Below are 26,946 nucleotides of genomic sequence, written 5' to 3'. Positions count from 1 at the left end.
TTACCTAATGTGGCAGTTCATGATTTATTTTTGCATATTGCAAACAAGTTTTGGCATGAAATAACAAATTTGCTGATGAGAATAAAGTTTGTAATTTTGGAAAAGAATTCAAAGGACTGTAAATGCATTTAAGTTCGTGGGGATTTAATGACACGGTAGCCAGAAATGGTTATGGTTTTTAGTTAAAGTTTAGCCAGTGGATACAGTGGATAAATGTTCGCGGTGGTTTTAAGTTCGTAGTAGAGTGGCCACCGCGAAAACCACAAACATAAAACTACCGTGAACAATTCTGTATTTACAGTAGAAGTATAACTTGTAAGTGTACATACTGCTAGTATGTACATTGTTTGGAGTCATTTTGTACTATTTTCTGACCTGCATTTTTTCCCTTACTTCCAGATTGTTGGCATTGGGCTGTGCGGGGTGTTCGAGCTGATCCGAGAGACGCGCCTGTCCCACCCGCCACTATGCGCACGAGCCCTGCAGGCACTGCTGGACATGCTGCAAGGACAGCAACCAGAGGGCCTTCGGAACGAACCAGCAGATGTCATAGGTTAGTCTCTCTCTCTTTACTTCACACCACAATAGACACAAGTTCCTTAAAAACCTAGTAATGCGTTACTCAATTTACTGACCTGTTTTTTCCAGTCCTCTTTGAGTGATAGAACTCGCTGACTCAGCTAGATATGTACCAAAAGTCATAAAGATTCAAATATGTATTGAGCCATAAGAGATGAAGAGATATAGGATTAGGTTGTTAACTCTCCTTGAGATAGAAGTTTGGTAGTCTTCTGCCTCTACGGTACCTTAAGATGTAATCTTGAGAGCAGATGGACTCTTATTAGTTGCCCGACTAATTTTTATTGTGCTTCGGTAGACTAGTCATCAAAGTACATGCTTACGCAGCAGTCATCCTTCAGTGACACTGCTGCGGCAATGGATAATGTCATTCCCTCGCTGACCTGCCTCATCAGCAAGTATTGTCAAACTGCAAAGACATTATCGTTTCTTACTACTTGAATTGTACTACTAATAAGGGGCATGTCCTTTTGGCATTTTGGATTGCCTGTTATGTATTTACAGAATATTAAGAAATGGTATGACAGGTCTACTGCTTCTTTTCCTGTCACAACCTAAAAGTAATGTACAATGTAAAGTGAAAGGGGGGCTCTTCTTCACAAGTATATTGAAAATCAAGGAACTGATAGAATGTGGTTTACATGTACAATGTATGCAGACAGGTGGTTGCTATACATGTCACTCTTAATGCTTGTGTGAACGGGTCAAAATTATCTACACTCCACTAAAAAAGTGGTCACATTGGCCGGGTGGTCCTTACGTAACGGTGGTCACTACCGTGCATGCTTTATTACAAGAAATACGGTAGTACAGGTTTGGTGCTATGCATTCTATTTGTCTTCATACGTAGTAAAGAATTGTTGAATTCTAGATACAGTATTATGTACCAGCCCTGGAACAGTACAAGTATGACTGTCAGTTGTACAGCACTTGACGCCAACCCTACTGTCAGTCCTAATACAGGAATGCGGCCTGTGACACAGCTCGGAACCATGTGGTACCTTGGGTTGAGTCCAAAAACAGTCATTCACTCATGTTAGGGCAGTACACTGTACAGACTCCTTATTGCCCATGCCTCTCACTTGTACTGGAACACAACTACTGGTAAGACTATAGGGATGTTAATAAAGAAGAGTGATGCCCCAACCAGTCTTTTAATAAAGGTGAATGCCATATGGATGTAGCTCTGAGAAAGTACACTGATGATTACTTATCATTCCTGCAGTGTTCTCAGGCAGTCGGATTGGAAACTCTGTTACAAATTGGGTTTCAGCCGGGTCATCTGATTAGATGTCTGGGAGTGTGGGTGGGCAGATGCTGTGATCTGTAGATGTTGAGGTGTAATTTGTGATGGGGGGTTAGATGACTCACAAGTTCTACAGGGCTGTATCAGAAGTGTTCCTGGATGGAGAATAGGGGTGGGTACCAGTACAGAAAATTTAGGTACAGGTACGCTCCAGGTCCAGAGGATCAGGACCTGAACCTGGACCTAATTTTCTGTGAAAACTTGTGAATGGGCAAGACTCGAAACAATGGTCCATTTCACTCAAAGGAAACTGTTTGATGGAGTGTTGACGATACTAACTGCTCTGTTAGTGTTAATTTAGACTTAGTATGACTGCAGAAATTTGGTAGACATGACTATCATCTCTCCTCTACTTCACTCTTGATATTTTCCTGGACTGGTAAGGTTAAAAGCATGTGAATGCCTACCGATATAATCTTCACGATCATGTTCAAATTAGTCTAAAATCTGCTCCACCAATTTTTTTCAGGTCCATTTTTTTTAGACATGTCCAACAAGAAAAAAATGTTTTTTCGGTACCAACCTCTAGTGGAGAAGATGGCAGATGGCCATGTTTATAGTGCGAGTAGACAAGATAACTTTGGTTATGATGAAAACATGTGCGGACCTTGTTTTGGGGACTATAATATATTCATTTGTAGAACCAGGATGTTGAAATGTACCCATGCGGAAGAAATCTATTAATCATCACTTGGCAATTGTTTAAAATATCATTCATTCTCTGTAAGGTGCACAAGAAAAATCAGTTCTGAAAATTCAATTTTGATGATATGTGCACTGGTGCGGCTAATCAAAAAGTGTAGAGATGCAGTAGAAAAAATTTTTGTGCACACTATATTATAAGATTAAGTCTCTGCAAAACGAATTTCAAAACTTATAGTTACTGGCTCTCTTCAGAGCTTGTATGTGAAGTTATGTAGCTACCTTGGAATTTCAAAACAAGGCAATACAACAAAGAAATGTATTATATTTTCTGATGCTTCAATGCTTTACAGTAGTGTTCAATAGTATCATGCACAAAGTATCTCTAAAGGTGCACCCAAACTTAAAATTTAGGTGCCCAGCTCGAATTTTGAGTGCACAAACGTGCATATGCACCCTGTATTTCTAGCCCTGAATATTTCTGTAGTATGAAATGATACATAAGCCCAAAATTGATGTTACGGCACAGTGCATGTGGGCGATAAGCAGTTTTTTGCATATTCTTTGTGGCCAGAGTATTGTTGGATGCTTTGTGGCATACAATAAAAGGTAACATCAGGCCAAGTAAGATATATATCTGTAGTCCAAAAGTGTGAACAATCTACATAATTTCCATTTCCTATTATCAATTTGATAGAATCCAAAACTGCGCATGCTATTTCATACCTGCATTTCCATTTGCCAGTCGCCAATGAAGCGTTAGCTGTCAGTGGCGGGTCATACGTCCTGTTTTCTGACGTCGCAGGCAGATTCGTTACTGTCAAACACGCCTCAGAAGTAGATGGGCAGGAGGCTGGCAACGAGGCGATGGCGCCCGTCAGCGTACAAAAGGGGAATATAAAGCAATCTCAACAAATGGCGGCTTAGGGAAGAAACAAGCCACTGGTGGGAAATAAAAAATGACTTAGTCATGGGAAGAAGTCATAAATAAGAGGGTAGTTGTTTGAGGTATTAACGTTTAAGTGTGGATGCTCTGTTTCTCTCATTGGGTATTGATAGAATGGAGAGCATTGCTTAAAGTTGAGCTGGACCGGATAGTTGCAATGTCACCTCCATGAAAATGGAGGTATAGTTGTGCTGGGCACGTGTGCGTTGCTGGTGCTATATATATCTCCAGAACGTTTTGAGCGATTGTGAAAATATTTGGAACGTGGTGTTGTTGACTCGAGGGTTCAAGTTCGATTTTGGGCCTACTAGTAGCTGACCTTGGTACTGCAGCAGGAATTCCTGTGTTAATATCTTTGGTCATAGACGCTCTGTGGTCTTGACTCCTTGGTGACACATAGCTTTTATTATATTTCAGCCATACATAGTATGGTGAAATATATTGTATTCGTAATGTTTCTTTCTTTCTTTCTTTCTCCTGTCAAATCTTCAAAGTGATTCATCTCCGCCATTCCTAGACCGAATGACCTGAAATTTGGCACAAGGGTAGAGTGGGCCAATACCAAAATGTGTTTTTTTCATTTTTTTCATATCTGCTCTTTAAATGATTTTATTAAGGTTTTATTGCAACTTTTGGACCAAAACTGTATAATTTGGCCCCCTGTACCATGGTATTACATCCAAATGACCTGAAATTTGGGGCAGAGGTGCCCTAGATACTTATTCAAAGGATCCATGTATAATATTTGGTATAAATTACTTCAAAATGGCTCTATAAGGAGGTTTTTGTGGGAGAGTTTTGGATATGTGAGGTTGAGGTGCCGAGGTCAACGACCTCTAGGTCATTCTGGTGTGTCAGGGCCACAGGTGTGCCAGGTAGATCCAATTATCTACCTACCTACCTAGTCCATAGACATCCAGGTGGTTGGGGGACAAGGTAAAAGCAATTAATGACCAACCAATGAGCAAGCTGATTTTGCTGGAAGAGTCCATTGTTGGACAGGGGGTGTTTTTTAAAATTTACTTTTAGACTTTGGTGATAATGCCAATGCTCTTTTTAGCGGAAGTGTTTTTGCACTGAACCACTTGACATAAGACTACTACTGGGACAGCCCATTTTTGCACATAGGGGGGATTTTTTAAAAATTCAGTTTTGGACATGGGTGATGATTCTGAATTCCATTTGTTGAATGGAAGTTGACCCCCACCTGAAGACTACACATGAGGAGGATTCGGCAGCCAATCAGCAAGCCTGGTGTTATCTGGAAGAGTCCATTCATGCACGGGGAACTTTATCAAAATTCAGTTTTGAACTGGGATGCTTATCATACAAAAGGCCATGTACTGTGAGTATTTCTAGACTTGTCTATTGTGCAATTTTAAACAGGGTGTGCTGGGAGATTCCATTCTTCAATGAAGGGGGTATTTTTTTAAAATTCATTTTGTGGACTTTGGTGATTATGTCCATGTCCTATTTTAGCTGATGTATTTTTGGATCGCTCCACTTTACATAGAGGTATAACAGGAAGAGTCCATTCTTGCACAGAGGGTTTTTTTAAATATGGTTTTGGACGGCTGATGATTCAAAATTCCATTTCTTAGCGGAAGTGTTTTTGGAGTCGTCTATTTTACCTTTCTACATGGGGTGCACTAGAAGAGTCCATTATTGAAGGTTTTTTTGTAAGATTCATTTTTGCTCATAAGTGTGATTAGTAGTTAGAAGTCATTTTAAGCAGAAGTGTTCCATTTTTGCACATTTGGTGATTTTGGAACAGTCTATTGTTACATGAGGAGGGAGATGGCTGAAATATGCTGTATTTGCTCTCAAGCAAATGTCGGCCTTTCTAGTTGAGGAAAAGGTTCATGTTGCTCTCAGTGAAAAAGAAGGGGTGATGTTAAATGTCTATATGTGCTTTTCCTCCTTTGTATTGATTGTAATGGAAACAGCTGTGAGGATTTTCTTTGTATAAATGTAAATGTTCAGGTGTCCAATTAATCAGAAAGAGTCATGACATTTTATCATCACAAAGAGCAATTTTCCACTTTTGCATGATACATTTTGTATGTTGTATCGTGTTAGTCCGGAGAAAATAATTTCGTGGCTTTGTGTCCGTGATCATGTGTTGGCAAACCATGCACAGTGTACTAGCTGATGACTGTGGTACATGCTTGGTAGTAACAGGCTAGCAACATGATGGCATGTCAGTGCCATTGTCATCTTTTCAGTCACATGTTGGGAATGGTTATTATCAGGGTTGTCCGTCCCCTCAATTTGGAATCCTATTGAGCACCTAAGGTGCAACGTTCCTATATAGGGGGATTGGGGGCATGCTCCCCCAAAAATCTTAAAATCCAGACCCTCTGAAATGCCATTTCCTGCATTTTGAGGTGTAAAATTTGCTGGCAGACTAAGCTGTTCAACAGCATCTGTTTGGGTGAAAAATTACACAAGGGAGACAGTTTTATTCTATCTTTACATATCGATTTTTGTCCATCACAGAGGATGGAATGAGCTAATTTTTTTCCGTCCCCAGCTGCAAAATTCCGTTAAAGGACGGAAGGACGGGTGCTGGCTACAACTCTGGTCTGTATTAAGGATGATTATCAACTTGATGAGGAGCAAGGAATTCTCTCTTCACAGATTTTTTTTGCACTACCTTGGTTGACATTTGATCAAACATCTTAATATCGACATTCTCATGGTCCTTTCTTCATGTCCATTATACAATGTATCTAATAGTTACCTGATAGATATGCTTGAGCAAGCTCGTTCTTATTACACTCACTAAATCTATGAATTCCTGGTACGATCCCTTCTTATTACTGCACCTTTATTTATATTCTATGCATGCTTTATAGGTCTGTATCTATATGCATGCTTCCAGATTTTCTTGATGGACATAATATGCACTGTGTTCTGATGGTCTGCATGACATAGAATGAAGTTTGTCACAAAGTGTACCTCTATATATGTGTAGTTACATTTAGAAAGCAGAAATAACCATTGTTTTAGACAAGACCAAATTTAAACCGATGCATGCAAATGTGAATACCTGATGAAACCAATTGGAAAATGGCCGTATCTCTTTTTTTTCTGCTCTGTCAATCAGAATCTGCTCAGCATTTCTATCTGTATAGATGTGGTTGTAAAGAGACACGTTCCAAGTCGTGAGTTGGCACCGCCACAGAACTGTGTAGATGTAACATCTATCTTGACCAAATGCAGTATCATTAGATTATATCTTGCACATATGCCAACATGTGGCTAGTGTATATAGCCTGCGGATATGATCAAACAGGTACTACCACACACTCCCTCCCTGTCTCAGTTTTAGGCCTTTTAGCCTTACATGGTATCATGTGGTGCAGAATTAAAGTGTAGAAGATACATGTAGAGGGAAATATTTTACACGATAAGACACGCACTCAGAAGGTAAGGTGTGAATTGCTTTTTTGGCATCATTTCATTTTCACCTAGTACTGTGGTAGTACCTATTTAGTTATTTCTTCAAGTAGCACTGACTAGGTTCCGTTTCTTGCATGATTAGGCTCTAATATAGAAGTGGAATGCACAGTCTGAATCCTTTGAAAGGAACAATATTAAAATTCGCCCATTCTGATTAGAGACCGAATTGTGCAGATGGCCATGGAAGCATCTACTAAGCTCCTTAATTGACTTGCAGTATTTGGATGAAGCGATGTGTATCTGAAACATCTGTAGTGTGTCTCACTTGTGTGCGTCTGAATGTTCGGCAGATGGGCCAGCTTGCGGAGAATCAGGCACCGCCTTTGAGCGTGATCAGTTCCGCGAGGAGACTTCTCCCCTCGCATCCTTCATTCACGTTACATCTGCAATATGTGGCCCCTGAAGGTCTTAATGAAAACGCTATTTCCCCAGTGGAAAGGCATATTACTCTACACGTGCCAACTAATTCTGTTTTACCAAGCACTTAACTCTAGGCAGGGGGATGGCAATGTGGGTAACTGCCATCTCTGAGCCATTTGGAGTCGCCACATCACGACGAGACTGCTCATCATAAAAGATTGAACAGGCCAGAAGATTTCCCCGCAAGTAGAGGCTGATTGTTGCTATTTTTATGTATGGAATAAATGCGGATGACAATCTTGGTTGAATACATACTACTTTTAAATGTGCTTGTTTCAAGCTATACCATCCATGCGTGACCATGCATATAACCATGTAGGGGGGATATCTAGAAGATGCAAGTAAAATGGGATAAAGATTACAACTTAAGGCTCTTACAAAAAGCAAGCAGCTAGATTGAAAAAGTTCTTGCAACTTCTGATGAGTGTCTTAACTGTGTATGCAATGCCAGTCAGGCACGGAAAGAGAAAATGAGATTGAGGGAAAGTTTCTTGAATAGCATGTCTCTGATTTCTGGATAAAGAATGCATAACCATAAATGTAGTGTGAAATAGAGGCATAAGCTTCTTTAATTCACAAGTTCTTCATTCCTCAGTATGGGCATATGCAGCATATAATTGCAATTTATTTTATCCACGGTAGGATATTTTCTATATGTACCTCAAGTTGTTGCATCAGATATACATGTATTTGCCCTTGGCTATTTTTTTTTCTTGCAAAATGTGATTTTGCATCTGTGGTTATGTGAAGTTGTAGGGCAAAAATCGCATCAGCTTCGCGGTGAGTTACTGCCGTGAATGAGCCTTTCCCGGTGCCGACATGTGCTGATTTTCCGACTCCGTGATTTTGCAATCAGCCCCTTTTGAGGAAGATTGCAGCAGGAAAGAATTGTGATCGGAGGAAGCTAGATGAATTAAGTGGGCCTTATCCATTAAGCATGCCGTACATCAAGAAAATCTTTGCGGGGCTTGTTCGCCGCATCCATCCATCTGCTCATAACACCAATCCCTCCCGTATAGAAAGTATCCAATCATGTATACTTGTAGCTGTCCGCACATCCTCGTGTGACCTTGAAGAATGAAATAGCAGGCGATAGATACAGTATTTAGTTGGTAATATCCCTCTAGGTCAAACAGCTAGATTAAACGTAACCCATGTTCCAACTGATGAAATATAGACGGACCAGAAATACAATTTGGCCAGCCCAGTCCAGCCATCTGGTAAGACAGGTGTTGGGAGTTATGGACGGTTTCCAAATGAGCAACACTCAATACTTTATAAGGCCACTGCAAGTAAATTTTGTGGATGACATCATTCATTTGTGCCTGATTTTGAAGAGAAGAAGAAATTTTTCCCATCTGGAGATGGTCAACATGACAAGAAAATATAAAAATGGAAAATAAAATGTTGTAGTGGTAGCCGTAATTGTACATTGTACTTGTAAAAGTAACACTAGCAAGGTAGCCTTGACTGTAGTATCTGTTGTAGAAGTGAAACTAGTTTGGGAGTTGTAGAAGTGACTAGTTTGGTAGTGTTGTAAAAGTGACACCTTGAGTGTAGTTTCCAAATTGTTTCCAGTCTACCACAGAAGTGTCACTTTGTGCACTTCTTGTATACATGACTAAAAATCTTGTTAGTGATAGCATTCTTTGCCACTACAATTGTTGTTACAGGATTTATGGTCTAGATTTAGAAAATTTAGGCATCTTAATTTTTTGTCCCATTTTGTTTTTTTCACCCTTTTGCATTAAATGTATAGTTTGCGTTGGATGTCATCCATAAAATTTACTAGCTGTGGCCTAACATTATATGTGTTTATTGAGTGTGAGAAGCTACCGTTAAATCTCTGCCACAAGTTGTGATGTCCAATAAAAGACATCTGCTACAAAATCACAACCACAATTATTGTTTTAATACAATCTAAAAGTGCTTGAAACTTTTATACATTTTCATTATGTCCACACCACCGAATAAATCGATTTGCATTACATCCTTCATATCAGAATATAAGATTTCTGACTGAATAAAACTAGTAAACCAATAGTTATTACTACCGAGTATAGGTTACCAATAAAGACCATATGTTGGTAGCATATTGTTTAGGGGAAATCTCTATCAATGAGCTTCCTAGTACTGTGAAGAGACTTTGATCATGATTGATAATGATACAGATCTGTGGCACGAATCCAGGAGCGTGCTCAGAACTGATGTAGAGTTTAAACTGCTCTACTATGGGTATCTCTATTGGCATATACATGTATGTACTTGACAATGGGAATGTGAACATATTAACTGATACTCTGTACTGGGTACAGTACCACAGAAATCATTTCAGTACAGGTCCATTATTATACTCAGTCTGGATGTCTATTTACCGGGTGCTGTACCTATACGAATCTATACTTGATATTAATTAATTGTGACTTACACGTTTAAATCCGACCACAAATCCGAAATTTAGCACTGGAAAACACGACTTCGAAAAATCTGAGATCCTTTTGCGAGAATCATGGTACAGGCTAGTTCTGTTCTGATGGAAACTTTGCATAAACATTGTCAAGTAGTCCCGTTATGATCTGTCCCTGTCGATTTCTTACTTGAACTTGAATGCAGGAGCAAACGCACTTGATGCACAGCTGCTGTAATGTTGTCACGCGCAGGTGTCATGTCCACGTACAGCTTGCATAAAAGGTAGTCACCCATTGATCACATTTCCCCCATAGCAGGTTTAAGGACACAATCATTGTCAATGTGAATTTCATGCCGACTTACACTTGTATAGGAGCGGCCGATATTGCATCATGAATAAAACAAAACTCTTTATCCCAACTGTAGGGTGAGAAATAGAGGGATTTGGGGCACCGACCCACATTATGTGTCTTGATCTGATTTAAGTTGAACTATTGCCATGGCTTTCAAGAAACATTGATGATATTTAAGTCAAGGAGAATGCCTCAAACGCTCCTTTTTCAGCGCTAGAGACGTTTTTTTTAAAGACATAGAGAGAAATAACTTAGCATTGATCGTTTGATACTGTTACAACAGTCGATATGCTTGTAAAAAAGTATATTACGATAAGTGGATGCTAATGCAATTTTTTGGGTTTCTAAACTTGACCTTTCTCTCATCAGTATTGGGTAAAAGGAGATAGAAAAGTTTGTTAGAATTGATGAATACATTTCTCGTCTTAAATTCTTAAGCATCCTAACCTTTTTGCTTGTGCATTAATTATACAATTCTAGACGCATGCACAGATCATATGCTAATAGTTATACATGTTGTACCAAATCAGGTAAGGGTTTTTAGTAAAGGCATTGCGATCACTCATCAGAACATTATTAAAAGTCAAAGCCATCCCCAATCTTCTTCATTCCACAATGTCGTTATACAGTAACAATGTCTATCAATCTGCACTACTGTTATGAATGTTACAGGAGACATTTATCCCTGAGATGAAAATGAGATGAACTGAATAGTTCCATATAGATTAATGTTGTATTCCGAGGGGTATACCCAGTTGATTGGGCTGGTACTTGTGACAGCGGGGATGATGGTGTCATTGTAAACAAAATGTGCATAAATTGACTACAGCAAGTGTCCCCTGGGACTGGGGAGGGGCACAGACAGGGATTTATCAACATCTGCTCAGTAATTTACAAACGGCAGCAAGAAAATTCCTTCACAAATTTTATCAAACCACCTGATCGCATTCGTTTTACGATCGTTTTATGATCATCTTACAGTAGCAAACTTATGGCATTCCAGGGATTATATAATTGTGCGTGTTCTGTACAAAATTCATCTGTTATATTACAGAAAAGGTTTTAGATTCTTGTTGATATCTGTTTGTCTGTCTGTATCTATATAGCTGGTATAACCGCCATTCGGCATAACACACCAGCTTCGCAGGTGGCTGGTTCTGTCACAGCCTGCTTAAAAAATGTATGACTTCCAAGTTGTATGACAACCTCCAACAAGGGTAACTGCACTAGAACAGAGCAAAGTCGTCTACTGAGCTCTATGGTTTACAGTTGTGCAGTGAGTCTCAATGTAAAAAAATGCAGAATCAGCCATTCTACAAGTAGCAACACCTCCCCCAATTCTGATGCTTTTCGTCTTATATTTTCCCAAAGATTTTAGGGATAAAAATCAGTCAGCGATGCCAGCAATAGTAAACAGCCCTTATGATAGCTGATGGTCCTTTCCATCAACGTGTTTCCATTAATAGTTTGGTCGACACTGAAACCTGTGTTTATGAGAGGTGCTACCAATCATGACAGCTTCGGAGTGTGTACCTGGTATCTGTTGATAGCGAGTCCTGAACGTGAGAACCTCTGTGGTGGGATTACGGCTGGAGCACCAACCAGAGCACCAAAGAGCTCGCAGGTTTATCGTGCCATTCAGGATGATACAAAGGCTTTAGCCAAGCTCATCATTCATCCTTTTATACCTCTAAGATTGACACCTTCATCACGTCAGGGAGAATATTTGGAGATGTTAGGGAAGGTGTTGTTTCGTACATTATGTCCCTGCTGTTACACAGCACCTGACAAGTCATCTTTGACACCGAAGGTCTTCCACTGTTACACAGCAGGAAAATCTACCAGCCAACAAGTCTACAAGCTTTAAAAACACAAAATTTTGTCAGTTTAACTCCTTATGTTCTCTCAATCGAGACACGATTTTTAGAGATCACCTGATGTGCATGTTAGTATAATGGGGCAGGTTTTCCGGTGACAAACATGCTTGACTCTCTGGCAGTTTTTTTATTCGGCGGCCTTCTGGCAATGAACAAATACGGCCATAGCTCGCCGATTGTGTGACAGGTGCTTTGTGGTGGGACGTGACATACCAAGGACTGCTGTACCACTGTGTAAGCTTCGGGGATTGATAAGGGAACCTTTCTCCTCTATTCCGATAAGATCAGTCCGTGAGCTTTACAGCGAGGTTTGTGTGCGACGATCAAAGAGCAGCGGCGATGCACACCAGGGGCATAACACGGTTATTACGGATTGATTTATACTGCTAATAACAGTGGCAGGTGTGCAGTTGTTCTTTCTATTCATGTATGTAGTGAAAAAAGCCTTTCATATTGTAAACAATGTATGGGCAGCGTCACTTCTCTGACATATGATGTTTCATTAGTGTCTCCTGTGCTTGTTAGGAAGGTGGTATTCTGCATACTGTGATGCCGTTAAAGTGTACATGATATTCTGCCGTTCAAGATGTTTTCTCCCTTGTGACAATGATAGCATCTTCCGCTCCCACTAAAATAGGAACTGCCTTTCTTACAAGCAAGCGGTGCCGCCGGATGGACCGTTTCATGTGATAGATTTATGACGGCAAAGGAAGGACTTATCATGGCTTTGGTCACAGGGGAGCAATTCTCAACTTTGATGGTGACGATATCGCGCCTTTCAAATCAAACTCATTTCTTACCAGATGAAAAAGTAGGGATGACAACAGTCCAAGGTGACAGGTATTGATCAATGAGATAAAAGAACTTGCAGAGCAATTTTTATTTTTTATCATGCTATGTGTTTTCCTTTTTATTTCATCCCTTTGATCATAACACTGGGTTACAAGTTATTGACCTGTCCAAATGCAATATATGTTTTTATGATATTGGAAATCATATACGAATTATAAGATGTGGTAAAGAATTATGAAAGATGTAAAGTGTTTATTATACTATTTATAGGAACAGTATAGGAACAGACAATGAATTATTCAAGTGATGTAATTTCATCTTATGATTGTATGGAATTTTTTCATCAAATATATTAATACCCCTTTTAGCATAATATACAGTCAAAATGCTAAAAGAATCCTGATCATATATGTAAGTGAACTATTGTGTGATATCAACCATCTTGTTATTGCTTGAAGTCTCTGTCAGTCAATGTAAAAGGCCAGGGTCTGATAAGCTACTGTGTGTGGTACCAATTCATAAACATATCAAATTCAAGTTCAGGTACAATCTTGTTCAACTTCTGAAGTAGTTCAAAAGTCTGATTTGGTAGTGTTGCTGAATGTCTATGTATTGTTGGCATGTGTGTTTGCCTGATCCCAACCTTGTTTTTAGGCGAAAGAAAAATTCTTTTATCAAAAACAACATTCCAATATGTTGCATAATGCTAGATTGCTTGCTATATTGTACTCATATTGTTCAAATGAATACACGCCTCAATGCCAATGTCTTTATCTTTAGTATCTAATGCATTGTATGGCCTCTCGCTGTCCCTTTCTTTAAGAACACACACGTAGAAGCTGTCCAGGTACAGGTGTTTTTGTGAGACTGATGTGTGAACCATTCACTTCCATCTCCAAGATGATTGGTGCTCCTTTCATCGCGGAAGGAGCAGCCAATTTGGGCCATCTGCGCTATGGCAGCGCGGTGTCTGCTGCATCATTATTGGTTAGAATTCCGGCATCAGTCATGGGGACGGAGCGTGCCTTTTCACACAGCAGACACTGTGTGTCACATACTAGGGCATGAAGTGCTCTCAAGAAGTAGTTGAGGGTTTTACATCAAAGAGTATTCCATCATTTGTATGAGGGGCTTTGTGCACATAGCTCTTGTCACAAACATAATGGCAATTTGCTTGGGCTCAACGAGTCAACATCTGACAGATTCTTCAAATTTCAGTTGTCCTATTATTCCAGGATTAGATTTTGAATTTTTGCAAGTAGCATTAGCTTTTGAGTATTTGTTTAACTGGTATAATGTTTTGTCTTGAGTTGTTAAATTGCTGCAGTTGGTTTCTAACTCTTTAGTTGTTGAATCTAAGATATCGTAAACTCCTGACTTGTATTGATAACATCTGTGATGTGCAGCTAGAGAGAACTCGCTACCTTCATCGTAAAGCCACCCGATTTTGAATTTTCGCAAGTAGCGTTAGCTTTTTGAGTATTTGTTTAACTGGTAATGTTTTGTCTTGAGTTGTTAAATTGTTGCAGTTGTTGAATCTAAGATATCGTAAACTCCTGACTTGTATTGACAACATCTGTGATGTGCAGCTAGAGAGAACTCGCTACCTTCATCGTAAAGCCACCCGAGGAAGCAGTAAGTTGTAGCTGCAATCAGGTCCTTATTGAACTTGGAGAAATGCCACCGTTTTACTACCAATCCAATGGGATGCAACCACTGTAATGGCCATACATACGGAAGGTCCAGATTGCATACTAGCAGTTAGGCTGGGGAAGAACCTGATTAAATTCTGTTTATGGCAATTGTGTGTGGTTTTACAACAGTCAAGTACTGCTCTAATGCGGGAAGAAAATAAAAGTTAGCTTTTCCAATTTATGACACATCACGATTATTGAACTCTTACCGCGATAAAACAGAAAGTTACGATGCTAGCTGGGGTGATTGAAATGTGTCAACACCGTCAACACTGTGGGCAAAGGGATTTAAGACCTTGTATAGCCACAATAGTTTGTTTCAAGGTTTTCTTGGAGAAATAAAATATTGCAGCGAAAAAGGATATTTTGATGTTTAAGGACACAATTCTGGCTCAACTGAAACTTTTAGATATGTTAGTTACTATCATAAAACATTAGTGACTAAATGTACTTCATTGATGCAACAGAAAGTACAGTGGTTTTTGTACCATCAACCACTATGTACAAGGTAGATATCACCTCTGTCCTTGGTGCTGAATATTTGCTTGCTTTGTCATATACGTGAGATGTGTGTATCCAAGTGTTTAACATTTACATGTATCCTTGGTTACCAATACTTGCTGTCTTATTCCACTACAGCAGAAGTTCCTTGTAATTAAAAGGAAACAGTGAAAAATGTGACTCGAAGTTCAATAGCAGTAATTAGTTCGGACATTGCACCCACCCCCTAGTCGGGACAGAGTTGATTTTTTACAACCTGAGTGATATATGTGTCTGGGTTCCCCCGTAGGCGGCATGGTGTGTTGAACTGCCAAAAGCAAGATTTCACCTTCGAGACGGGCCCTAGATTCAACTTTGCTTTTACAGGAAGAATTTTTTATCCATTTGTTTACAGCAAAATAGATGCTTTCTAATTTGCCACAGGCTTGTCGACATACCAAAAGAAGCAGATTGGTCAACACTGTACCCTACGAGTGTTAAATGTAAAATTCGAGCTGATCGGCAAAATCTGAACAAAAACATGCTGCTGAACCTAATACCAGATTCAATGTTTCAGTTTCTAATAGATGGGCCCTTGGGACCTCCCTGGTAAAATATAGATGACTGTGTGATAACGTATAGGTACATGTGCAATGTTGTATCGAATTGAAGTGACTTGAATTTTTAAGTTGAATTTCTTTATTTCAGAGACTTTGGAAACGAGTACATATGGATATACAATTATAGTATAGGCTCATCAGTCACATAGCAATATGTAGTGTCCAAGTTATCTAAGAAAAGGAAAGGAAAAACGACATAATGTATGATTGTGTGTGTTTATGTGTATGTGCATGAGGACTGAAATACCATTGCATTTGCAAGTCTCCTACCAACACTATGTTTTTTTCTGTTTCAAGTACAGAAGAAACCTGAAGTAGATTTCACTTGAGAAGTTCACCTACAGCATTGGGCATAAGTAGTCTGATTTTACCACAAGTGCAGTAAGCATTGGAGTAGCTTTTAAGCAGACAATTCTTGTCCATTTACCACTTTTAATGAGTTTGGCTCGCAACTGCCTTTCAAGCACATGGCTCTTGTCGTTTCCAGAGTGGAAAAGTTTCTGAGTCTTAAATGGCAGTTAAAGAATTCTCGATGTACTTAGAACTCCTCAAAGGAGGAAACAAACCTTCGCAAGGTATAAATGGTTAGGAGTTGAGTGGGGGAGCGAATGCCAGAACCATTTGCAATTTTGTCAATCAGGTTTGTAACAACAGCATAAAAGGCTGAGCCTAAGTGCCTATTCAGAAAAGGAGGCTTGCTCTTTTTTTGTAAATGGCCTTTTAGGCTAAATGATTTCCAGTTCAATGAATGTCCTGTTGTGTTCAGGAAACTTCAGTCTTTGCTAATAAGGGAAGGCAAAGTTTTGTATGTTAATCCTCGTTTTTGTAGGGTCTGCCACTTCCAGCCCAAAGCTGCCTAGGCAGAACCATGTAATGTAAAGGCAGCTTTGTGTGTGTATTGGTAATAACATTCAGTCATAAAAGAACTGTGTTATTGTTGCATACTGGTAGTTGTATAGAAGGCAATGTTTATTTTGTTGGAGCATGGTGGAGATTATTTGATAGAGATTTCCTCGCCCTCTTGACAATTAGGATATTCTGTTTTTAATAACTATTTTCTGTTGTATTCTTGGAAGGAAGGCTTCTGTACACAGCAATAATTTTACTTGCTTCTTACTATTGAAATCAAAAATAATAACCATACAAGACTTAAATGCTCCAAGTTTCCTAAAATTTATGCACCTTAACAGACGGATCTGTCCTTGCAGGTTTAAATTTGTTCTTTTTGTTTCTAGGAAAGGCTCATTTACATAAGCAAAAGTCTCCAAAATAGATGGCAATGTTCCTGCTGGTATTGTGCCCTGGAGTTCACAGAGGGACGTCTGCACAGTGATGTTCACATCATAGTAGTACTGGATTGAGATCAGCCCTTCAAAGAGCTTTCATGTACATGAGATTGCGTGGTGCCATCGGCAGCTCATTGGCCTCAGGCCCAAGAGGTCCAGAGTTCCAAGCCCGCCATGCCACCGATATTTTGCCCTTTGGAAAGACACTTAATACGACTTTCGTCACCTAAACCAGGTGTAAAAATTGGTATAAAGCCTTGGCTAGGGTCGGACATTAAATGGAGACCCCGTGTTTGGGCAGAGCCACACGCCAAGCACGTAAAAGAGCCACATCTTGAAAAGGGTAGGGGACCTTCCTGGTGTAAGTGGATCAAACCTTATAGTCAGTATATAGGCTACAGAATCTTCAGCATGTCGAAGTTGGTAGCCTCAAACGAAACAAGAAGAAGAAGAAGACATGTATGTCTAGCATCAACCCAGGCATGCAAAAAACACAAAAAATAGCCCAGAAAAATCACCAACAATCTTGTGCTTGGTGCCTATTAATGAACTGGATGCAGGCAAATTTTCTTGAAAATCAATCTGACTACTTTGCATACAATCTCTCTTGAGAGTCTTAATATAGGAATAGTGGTTTGGTTCGACTTGCGGCTTCAGTTTCTCCAGACTACTGTGCGAAGACACGAACAAAATCCGGGAGAATTTTTGCTCAGGTTTTACCATTAATTTTTTTTAAAGCCTCTGTGCTAAAGACAAGAGTCAAGATCAGTTTATAATTTCATAAAGTAATAGTATTCAGTGTGCGAGTGCCTATAACTCTTGTTGGGAGCGCCTGCTACCCTTGCAATTGCTTAACACCCAGCAGCATTTTATGCATCCCAAGCGCTCTAGATGTGGCTGACTTTTCCTTCACTTAGTGCGGTGTTGTCCCCAAGCCGGTACTTTGGGCACCTCGCCCGCTTGGCAAAGCATTTGCAGTAATCTGCCTCACTTCGTCTCCACTTGCGCCTAAATCTAGTCAACTTTGACCATCTGTAGAGTGCTGACAAACGAGGGCCAGGTTTTATGAGGGTCGGAATGGCTTCCAATGAATATGTGAAGGATTTGGAAATGGGGAAATCTGTCTTGCTGGACGGGAAACGATTGGGTCTCACTTCATGGGGTTGTTGCCTTTAGAACTGAGCGATGGCATTACCGAATCAACAGATGAGTATTATCTTGGAATGAAAAGGTTCCCGGCAATGAAAGATGAAACCGAACTGGAGAAATCAGATTCAATCTTTGCTCAGATATAAAACTATATCTCCATCATTGTCTGATGACAGGAACAAGTGTTCTTCCTGGATGTATTCTTTGTGATACAATTTATCTTGGTAATTCCTTATCAATTTCTGCTCAATAACATCTAATAAGAGGCTTACTTTATTGTTTGCCAGAAAAAAAGAAGTCGTGAACCCAGAGGCAAGTAACGACATAACCGATATTGTTTGGGCTCGTTATCAAAGACACAAGGCGGTGTAAAATTACCACAGGAAACAGTAAATTCCCGTTTGCTAATGGGGTCATTCCGTGTTTATTACCTAGTTATTAAAGCTTTACAGCTATCTTAACAGCCCAATTCATATTTCCTTAATCCTAGCTGGCCTTTAGGTGCTACATTTATTACCTGGCTTTTGTAAAACAAATAGGCTGCAGCTGATGCTGTATTTATACTGGTATGTATAATGAACATTTCTATATCAAATTAAACCATTCCAGGTCTCGTCACCTCAACAAATATACTGTTTTAAGAACAGGATTTATGAAAATACCAGGTAGGCATTTAATAGTCTAGCCCTGCTTTAATTAAAGTGCCTTCAACAACATGGGTATTTCAAGCTTCACAAGGCAATGAAGTTCCCTTTCTTATCTCTGATCAAGCAGAAAACTACATTATATAGTCATCATCCAATGTTTTTGTATTCCATCCACATCCGGTGTGTCTAAGTGAAGAATCTGTAGACAAATATCAAGTCTCTGATGTGTGTGGTTCAAGTGCTAAATTAATTCTTCATATTGTCTACCATGTTTCCATTTCTAGTTTGCCATTCTCCAACTGTCTAGTCTCTAAACCTGTTATACAGTCTATATACCTGTTATACATATCTTACAATTATAAAGAAAAAAAGACATAGTTCAGCAATAACTTTACGCACAATTTTTGTACACAACGTATAGCGCTTACCAACAAGATTTCATCCAGTACTCTGGCCCTTCTCAAGTTGATTGGACCTGAAGCCTGTGTCACATGACCAGAGCAGAAGTGTGATGTCAGTAATGGGTCAAAGTTGCCTGGAAGTTTGTATCAGCCCCCATCTCAGTGGGGGGGGGGCATTTGGCCCTAATATAATTTATTACTGTGTCTATTACTGTTGCAGGTTCATCTTCACATAGGAATAACATAGGGTTGTAACACAGGAAGCAAAAAATAGACGTGGCATTTCAGCCCATTTTTTAATGCAGCCACATCCAAGATATCCGGGTATGTTTTTTTTAAGTCTTTTGCTTTGTCTCCTACTTAGTTTCTCTTTAAGTGGCTCTTAATGGTACATTAACTGTGCTATAAACATAGATGTCTTAATTTCAGTAAGGTATTCTAAATGTGGGCGTACAGTAGGCCTTTTGTGACCTTTTGGCAGCCTTTGATTTATGGCAATTTTAGCCATTTAAAGTAACCTGATTATCCTTCCTCCATTCCGTATGAAAAAACAATGTCTGCAGAAAGTGCTTGGAAAAAGGCCGGGCTGATTGAATTACTCTGACCTTGCCTAGGTGCACTAATAACATCTTTCTTTTCTCAGGAGGGACGTTAGGTCCGTCCATGGCCTAGTTTCGGGGTCATTTTTCACAAAAATGTAGACAACTTGAAGAGGCTAGACATGTGTGTCAGCTATGTGAGCGGATACAGTCAACAAAATCACATGTAAGTAAGCCTTAGAGCTGAAAAGATTTTGACAACATTTTGTGGACAGGGATGGTGGCATAAGCCATAATAATAAAGCAATCTAAGCCTCCTTATTTGGCAAATGATGATACCCTCAATGGTAATATATTTGTCTTTTTATGTGGAAACAGTAATTGGAGTGTAATGTTATTGTTACTGTTGCTAGTTTTAATTGCATCATAGTATTTAGCAACTTGTGTACCTATAGGCATTCAGTCCAGGTATAGAATTTGTATCATAAGCCTTAAATAGCTTTAAACTTTATTTTACAATTTGTAGTTATGGTTTGATTTTATAACAGTTTAAAGTTTGAATAACCATTTCTATCGTGATACCTATATATACATGTAGATTCGACATATATCTTTCATAAGTTGCTCCTGTAAAGTGATGACTGTACACACTTTATCCCTTTCATTTTTCGCATTCAAAGGTAAAAGTATCGTACGTCACTGTTCACTACAGTTATTATCAATATGCATATTTGTTCCGCACGAATTGCGTACATTCCTCCATGGCTAATTTGTAAATGTGAAATAACTGAATAATTTATGCTACAGGAAAAGCTTGTAGTCAGATAGATTAAATCAGAAGCACCATTAGACAAGATTGTGCACGTTGGCAGAAGCCCGGCAGCACGTAAGAGTGGCGGAGACCGCGGCAGACGTCCTTTCACTGGTTGGTCGACAGTGCCGAGGATCGTGAGGAGTGGGTGTGTGACTAATGCGGAGGTGCAAATGGGCGTGAAGTTGTTAGGTAAAGGCAGGGAACAATTATCAGCCACGTTGTAAATCAGATTAGACGACACCGGAGTTGGCACAAAACTTTACGACTTGCAACAGTTACACTTCGATCTTCTGGAAAGTTCCACATTTTGCCAGATTCGGTATAGACCATCATGTGGGTCATGGTAAGAGGGGGAGATGAATAATGAAAGGTGTGAAATTAGGGCGTATTTCTCTTCAGTACGTGTGCATGTATAGAGGGATAGTGGCTGCTAATGTGGCATGAATACTGTAACAGTACTGTAAATGCCTCTAAGTTTGCAGGAAGTTAATGGTGTGGTAGGAAGAAAATAGAGTCTTTTCAGTTTGCGGTTGAGACAAGGGGGTGGGTGGGTAGAAGGCAGAAGATGCATTTTTGCAGTAGTTTTAAGTTTGTGGTAAAATGTGGTAAAAAGATTTCTGCAGAAACTATGAACATTAAACCACCATGAAAACTTCTGCATTTGCAGTATGTGTATTGAGTACAGATGTGATGCTCAAGTAGTTTGTGTGACGTTTCATTCATTGGGAGATTGTGCAATAAGGAAAATAGCATGTCACCAGCACAAAGTTAGCCGTCAGATGTCACATCAGGGCCACAGCTCCTACATTGATTTTTCTTGATGCCAGGCTTTGTTACAGGGAGGAAAAATTGCCATCATCAAGATTACTTCTGACAAGCTGGACAAGTTGAGAAGGACAACCAAACACAGGCCCAGGCAGATTGGTTACTTGTGTTTGGGCCCACTGCCAGAGTTTGTGCAGGTACTCCTAATAGTAACACGATCCCTCATAAGCCAAGTTACAAGCTTGTTCTAGGTGGTTTGGTGCTACAACCATGTCCTTAACATTTGTCTCACTTTGCAAGACAATAGTCTGATATTGTAATCAGCTGAGCCGTTTTATTACAATTCAGTGTAGCTGTATTGCCAAAAGCTGTCCATTGTGTTGTCCTTGGTGCTGATTTCTTAGATGTGAGTGTTGGATGGTATTCTCTCTTCCCCCTAAAAAGTTTTAATGTTACAGGAATTCTTGAATACTCAATCATCTTATATTGCTAGCATCTTGATTTATGATTTTGCCTTAGTTTACATCCACTTTGTAATTGCAGTAGCCTCCCTTGCATTTAGTATTTCTTTCATCTACGGACTTGGTTCAAGACTCCCGGCACCCCTCTGCATCGAAAGTGTAATTGCATCAATTGAGCTGTTTGTATCCAATGTTTCTCTGTGTCGGGGTCCCTGATTGTAGATTAAGATTGCTGCTTTTATTTCATACCTTAAGTGTAATTACCTCCACAGCGGTGCCTGTGTTCCCGTTGACATTGCACGGGAACAGCAGTTGGTGTCAAATAATTAAAACGCAACTCACAGCCGACAGTGATTCAAGCGGAACACTTGATCACTTCTGTGCTGAGAGTTGGAGCCAAGAGGGATAATTAAAAGCAGTAATTTGTGAAGGTTTCCCGGTTTCATCATACATGCCTGTTCTGCTGTGGTACATTAACAGCTGTCAATAGATAGCAGCTTGGCTCTGTTCTGCATGCCAAAGTGTCGGGGAAGATTTGCCTAAATGGTTGACACATGTAAAACGTAGCATTTCCAGCTTGGTAGTCAACAAAGTCATGTGTAATATGAAATAGCTCTGAAGCATAATAGATGTATCTACTTTGTAATTTGGTAACACCATTATGAGTATTTATGTTTACTAATTTCACAGTATGACAAGATTGAGTGACTGGCACATAATGTATATGAGAAGCACACTGTGCTTCAAACAATTCCTAGCATACTTGATCAAAGTTGGACTGTAATGCCCAACACAAAAGTTGGACTTACCCAAGTTTTCAACTGTCCAACTTCAGTCTTTTTCAAGGGACGCCATTTACATTTACATTAACAGAGACTGAGGGTGCTATAGACTTGTAGCAACTTATGATCCACTTCTCACTGAGTGTCACATGTTCGATTTGACGTGTTGTTCTATCTGCATAACGTGATGTCACGTGATGTCTAACTCCAGTTGAAAAGTTAAATTTTTGAGTCAGAAATCACATTTCAACTTCGACACAGAATGACTTCCACCAACACGGATGAACTTTCCAGTTAACTCCCAACATACCTTTATGCTGTTCAGAAAGTATAATATCGTAAAAAATGTTTGCATTTGTAGCTAATTTTTCCACGGGTTGGCAATTGTAATTTTCCTGGGAAGCAAAATTGGACAGAGATTCCTCCTTTTGTGCTTGAAGGAATGAGACCCATTTATTTTCCAACAGGGAAATTTCTATCACGTCAGTACAGTCACCCATGATAACCCAGAGTGGGTGATAGAGTGTACATAAGTTGGTTGGTGCCAGAACCGTAGCCTGTCTGCCCTCAAATTCAATTGAACTTCTCGAGGTTCAGATTTGACGGGACTCGTGCTAATTATACAGTCTAGTATCCATGGTGACGAGGAGATAAAGTTATCATTTCTGTTCATACAGGATTGAGTTTATGATGTGTAGAGGATGAAGATATGCATGTACATATTTCCCTGTCAGTCTTGAACTCTTCAGCAGTTTTTTCCATACCTTCCTTTTTCCTGATAAGAATATTTTGTCATTCAGAAGCAATTTCAGGTTCATGAACCTGCAAACAGCAACAAGTTGCATTCTAATTAAAGGATTTAAATGATTAAATTGAGGAATAAGATATCAGCTATCAGCTATTGTTAGTTGTTTTATGCTGGAAGTTTTGCACGAATATCAGTATGAAACAGTGCACATGGTTGATGTCTACTGCACTGTCCTTGGTACTGACTTGTTCAGTGTTCTAATGTTGATGATGAATTGACAAAATATACGTCAAACAGCTGTTGCTTTACTCCCTGGTACGTTGTGAGATTTTCTAATGCTCTTTCTCAAAGGCTCATATAATATTTGAAAAGTTCACCCCAAGAAGTGGTGTTGCTGTAATGGAAACAACATCCCAGGAGAAGGTGTGATATATTGTACGAGCCATAGGACACAAGTGTGATTTAAACTGGGCTGCAGGTAAATGAATAGCTTTGTCCTTGCGTCTCCAGGGAGGGGCAGCCTAAGTGCACCGGTGTGGAACAGTGAAGGAGAAAAATTGCTCTTAGGGCAGCATGGCTCTCTATTAAACACCTTGCCTCAAACAGCGTGAAATTTGTCATGCAGTATTGATAGAATTATGCTTGGAAAGGCTGGCAAAATGCCAAGTTGATTGCCCGAAGCATAGATTTGGCCTTGGTATTAATTTATGAAGCAGAAAATAGGTTTGCATGTGAAGTGTTTTGGAACAATGGGGATTTGTCTTGGCACTGTCCACTGTAGGGCCAGTGGGCAACTTTCCCAACCCAATAGTTAACCACTGTCTTATGGTAGCATACACACCTGCAGGATTTCCCTAAATCAAAATCTACAGATAATCTTTTCTTTTCATTGACTTTTCTCAAAGATTTATCTTAAGACTTTCCCGAAGTTCTTTGAGCAAATTCAATGCTCAGATTATTTCCTTTCACGAAGAAAGTTTTCATGGGGAAAACTGACTGGAGTAGTATTTTATCATCCAAGTGCATTCTTAAGGTTAGTCTTGCTAAGTTTCAAAGATAAGGGAATTAGCTCACGAGTTTCAAGTGTGAATTTCTCATTTTGCTTGGGTAGCAAAATCATTTTTCTTGTCATGTTGAAGAAACTATTAGAATTTTTAGAAGAATAATCTCTTTTCAAGAAAAATGCTGTAATAAGAAATTGCTTAAGGAAATATTCTTAACTCTTGTATAAGAACAACAAAAATAAAAATAAAAAATTCCCCAGAGAATAAAGATGCGATTAGGCATGGGGAAGCACACAGTTCCTGTAGACTTTTGGGACTTCTTGCAAATCAGACGCATACTACACTGTTAGGCCAGCCCCTGAGGCATTGCCAAAAATGCAGTTTTGTTAGTGTAGCAAAAAAGCGTTACAGTGTTAAAAGGCACGTCAGAAATGAAAAAGGAAAGACACAGGACTGGTTCAATCTGACGGCAGTCTCGTGCCTGACCCCGACACCAGCCTGGTCCAGGCAATCCCAAATTGAATCCCATGGAAAATCAATGTGCGATATACGGAGGAAGTTAACCTGGTGGCAGCGCGGGGTGATTGAGGGGGCAATCTACCCGGCCAGGAGAAAGCCCGCACGATGTCCCACGGCCAGATCAAACCTTCCGCTGACCTCCCGTCAGCCGGTATTAGGGTGACTAATCATCGGGGGTGACAAATTTAGGGGGAAGACTCCCGGCAGGTCAGGCATTCAGGCAGGAGTGAATAGAGGAGGGTCATAAATTTAGGAGGAAGTGGTCCTTCCAGAAGATACCTCAACCCACGACCTGTCTTCAGATGATGGCAGGGTCCTGACTTGAATTCTGTATTGTAGGAGATGTGCTTACATTTGTGGCTCTGTGTGGTTCAAAAGCAAGAACCGTGTACAGCCAAACATGTACAAGTGTCCAATTTTACATAATTCTTACGTGACCACTTTGCCAACGTGACCATAGTTTGGTGATCCCTAAGATAGTATTTTCATATTGACACCTTTCCACATAGACTAGATTCTATTGGTCCCTGAGTAGTTTGACTGTGTCAATTATACTAACTATAGGCTTACATTTGCGTGTGAAGACAATTGACGTTGTAAAGGTTACAGAAATATGGCTATGTATTGTGTGTCCACACCTACTTCATGCAGGTCCAGCTTCAACACACCCATAAAACCTGAGAGTGCCCACCTTATGCATTACTATTGATTATCCATAATTATGCAGGAGAAAATTTCCCTGTCTCAAGAATGGAGATACTGTGTAAGGCTGAAAAAGTGCCCAGGAGGGCACAACACTTTTAGGTCGGTTGTAAAATCATTGCCAATCCAATAAAAGATAGCAGTTGCCATTGAAGTGGTCAAGGAAATAATAGCGAAAGATTGAATTACACAAGTACTCAATACTGTGTTGTGCACACATCCAAAGATTGTGGCTTGAATTGAAAATATTGACTTGGTCAGATTTAGGTGATATTTGCAGCTTGCACCAGTCTGAGTGCTTTGCTCTGTTCCTTTCTGTCTTGTTGTGTTTAAGTGCATTTTTACTTGCAGTATTGGCAATGAAAGTAAGTGCCTGCAGTTGTCAATGAAATGAGTTCTCTTTGAAACAGTCAAGGAACAAGGGACTGCCTCAAGAGTGGTACTCAATACCTTTGTTGTGTTCAAAAAGAGCATCAAGTACACCACAGAGTGTATGTAGTCAATGTGGCTAGGTCAGTATAGTGCTTTCCTGGTCCTCCTTTCTTCAAGTCCAGTTGTTCTTCCTGTGGTCGGAAGTAGTCTATTGATTTCTAACAATTCCTTGGTCTCTTAACGTCTTCTTCTTTCTAATGAATCCATTTAGCACTTGGCTTGGAATCCGGCATCGCCAATCTTCAGGTAATTGACGTTCTGGGCTCAGGCCTAAATCAAGTTTCTCTGGTCCTAATCACTTTTGCGCTGATTATGGGGGTATTAAGTTTAACCCCACCATATAGTTTCCTGTATTGTGCTTGACGCTATAATCAGATTGAGGTAAGCCAAGGGTAAGGCCCAACATGCTGGTCTTCATATCAGATTTATCAGCTCATTTACATATAGCCTGTCTAGATGTTTGTTTTGTATTGCTGCCTAATATCTACATATATTAAACATGATATTACCAGGTTGCATACATGTACAAATGTATGTACACCTCCCAGATGAATGTACATGTATCTTAAAAAGTCCCCAATGCAACATCCCCCAGAATACTCCCGTTTATTTTCTGCGGTTTTAACTAGAGATTTCTCACATTTATACAGTATATGTAAGTTAGTTTTTCAAAGTGGCAGCTATATAAGTGTTAATACCTGCCTACCTAGTCACTTGAGTTGACCTGGTTGTTGGGGGCACAAGTTAGAAATTAAGATAGAAATTTGCAGTAAGTCTTGTCTTAGTGATGCTTCAGTCCATCTCTTTAAGGGTGAGGAATGTTCACACCTTGATGTTGCCCTGCTTGGTTTTCCTACACCGCCCCCGCCATCATCTCTCCAGGGTTTCAGCCATAACTCGAGAAACCCCTAAAAAGATAGCTCGGCAATCTCTCGCTAGCCAGCTTGAATCCGCCTATTTAGAAAAGTGTATCACAGGGTCTTGTTCAATTAACCTTTCGAGCTGCGGATGATAACTCACTTTTAAATTAGTACTGATACACCCGTACTTGAGCATGGAGGATAAAGTGTTTTTCCAATTTTCTTATTTCCTGTAGTGTAGACCTGAATCCTGG

At 39.8% G+C, this 26,946-nt stretch overlaps 1 protein-coding gene across 4 annotated transcripts in view; it reads left to right on the top strand.

Moving 5' to 3' along the window:
* Window positions 1–26,946, top strand: part of LOC118420307 (E3 ubiquitin-protein ligase MYCBP2-like) — a 207,528-nt gene that overhangs the window by 7,565 nt on the left and 173,017 nt on the right. For all 4 annotated transcript variants that reach the window (XM_035827051.1, XM_035827054.1, XM_035827053.1 and 1 more), the window contains exon 4: window positions 400–553. In XM_035827051.1, coding sequence (XP_035682944.1) covers window positions 400–553 — 154 coding nt within the window. The remainder of the gene's footprint in view (window positions 1–399; window positions 554–26,946) is intronic.

This window comes from Branchiostoma floridae, chromosome 7 (genome assembly GCF_000003815.2).
Source record: "Branchiostoma floridae strain S238N-H82 chromosome 7, Bfl_VNyyK, whole genome shotgun sequence".
Taxonomy (NCBI): Eukaryota; Metazoa; Chordata; class Leptocardii; order Amphioxiformes; family Branchiostomatidae; genus Branchiostoma; species Branchiostoma floridae.
The sequence above is the reverse complement of the archived record's forward strand: the minus strand, read 5'-3'. Positions and strand labels throughout refer to the sequence as shown.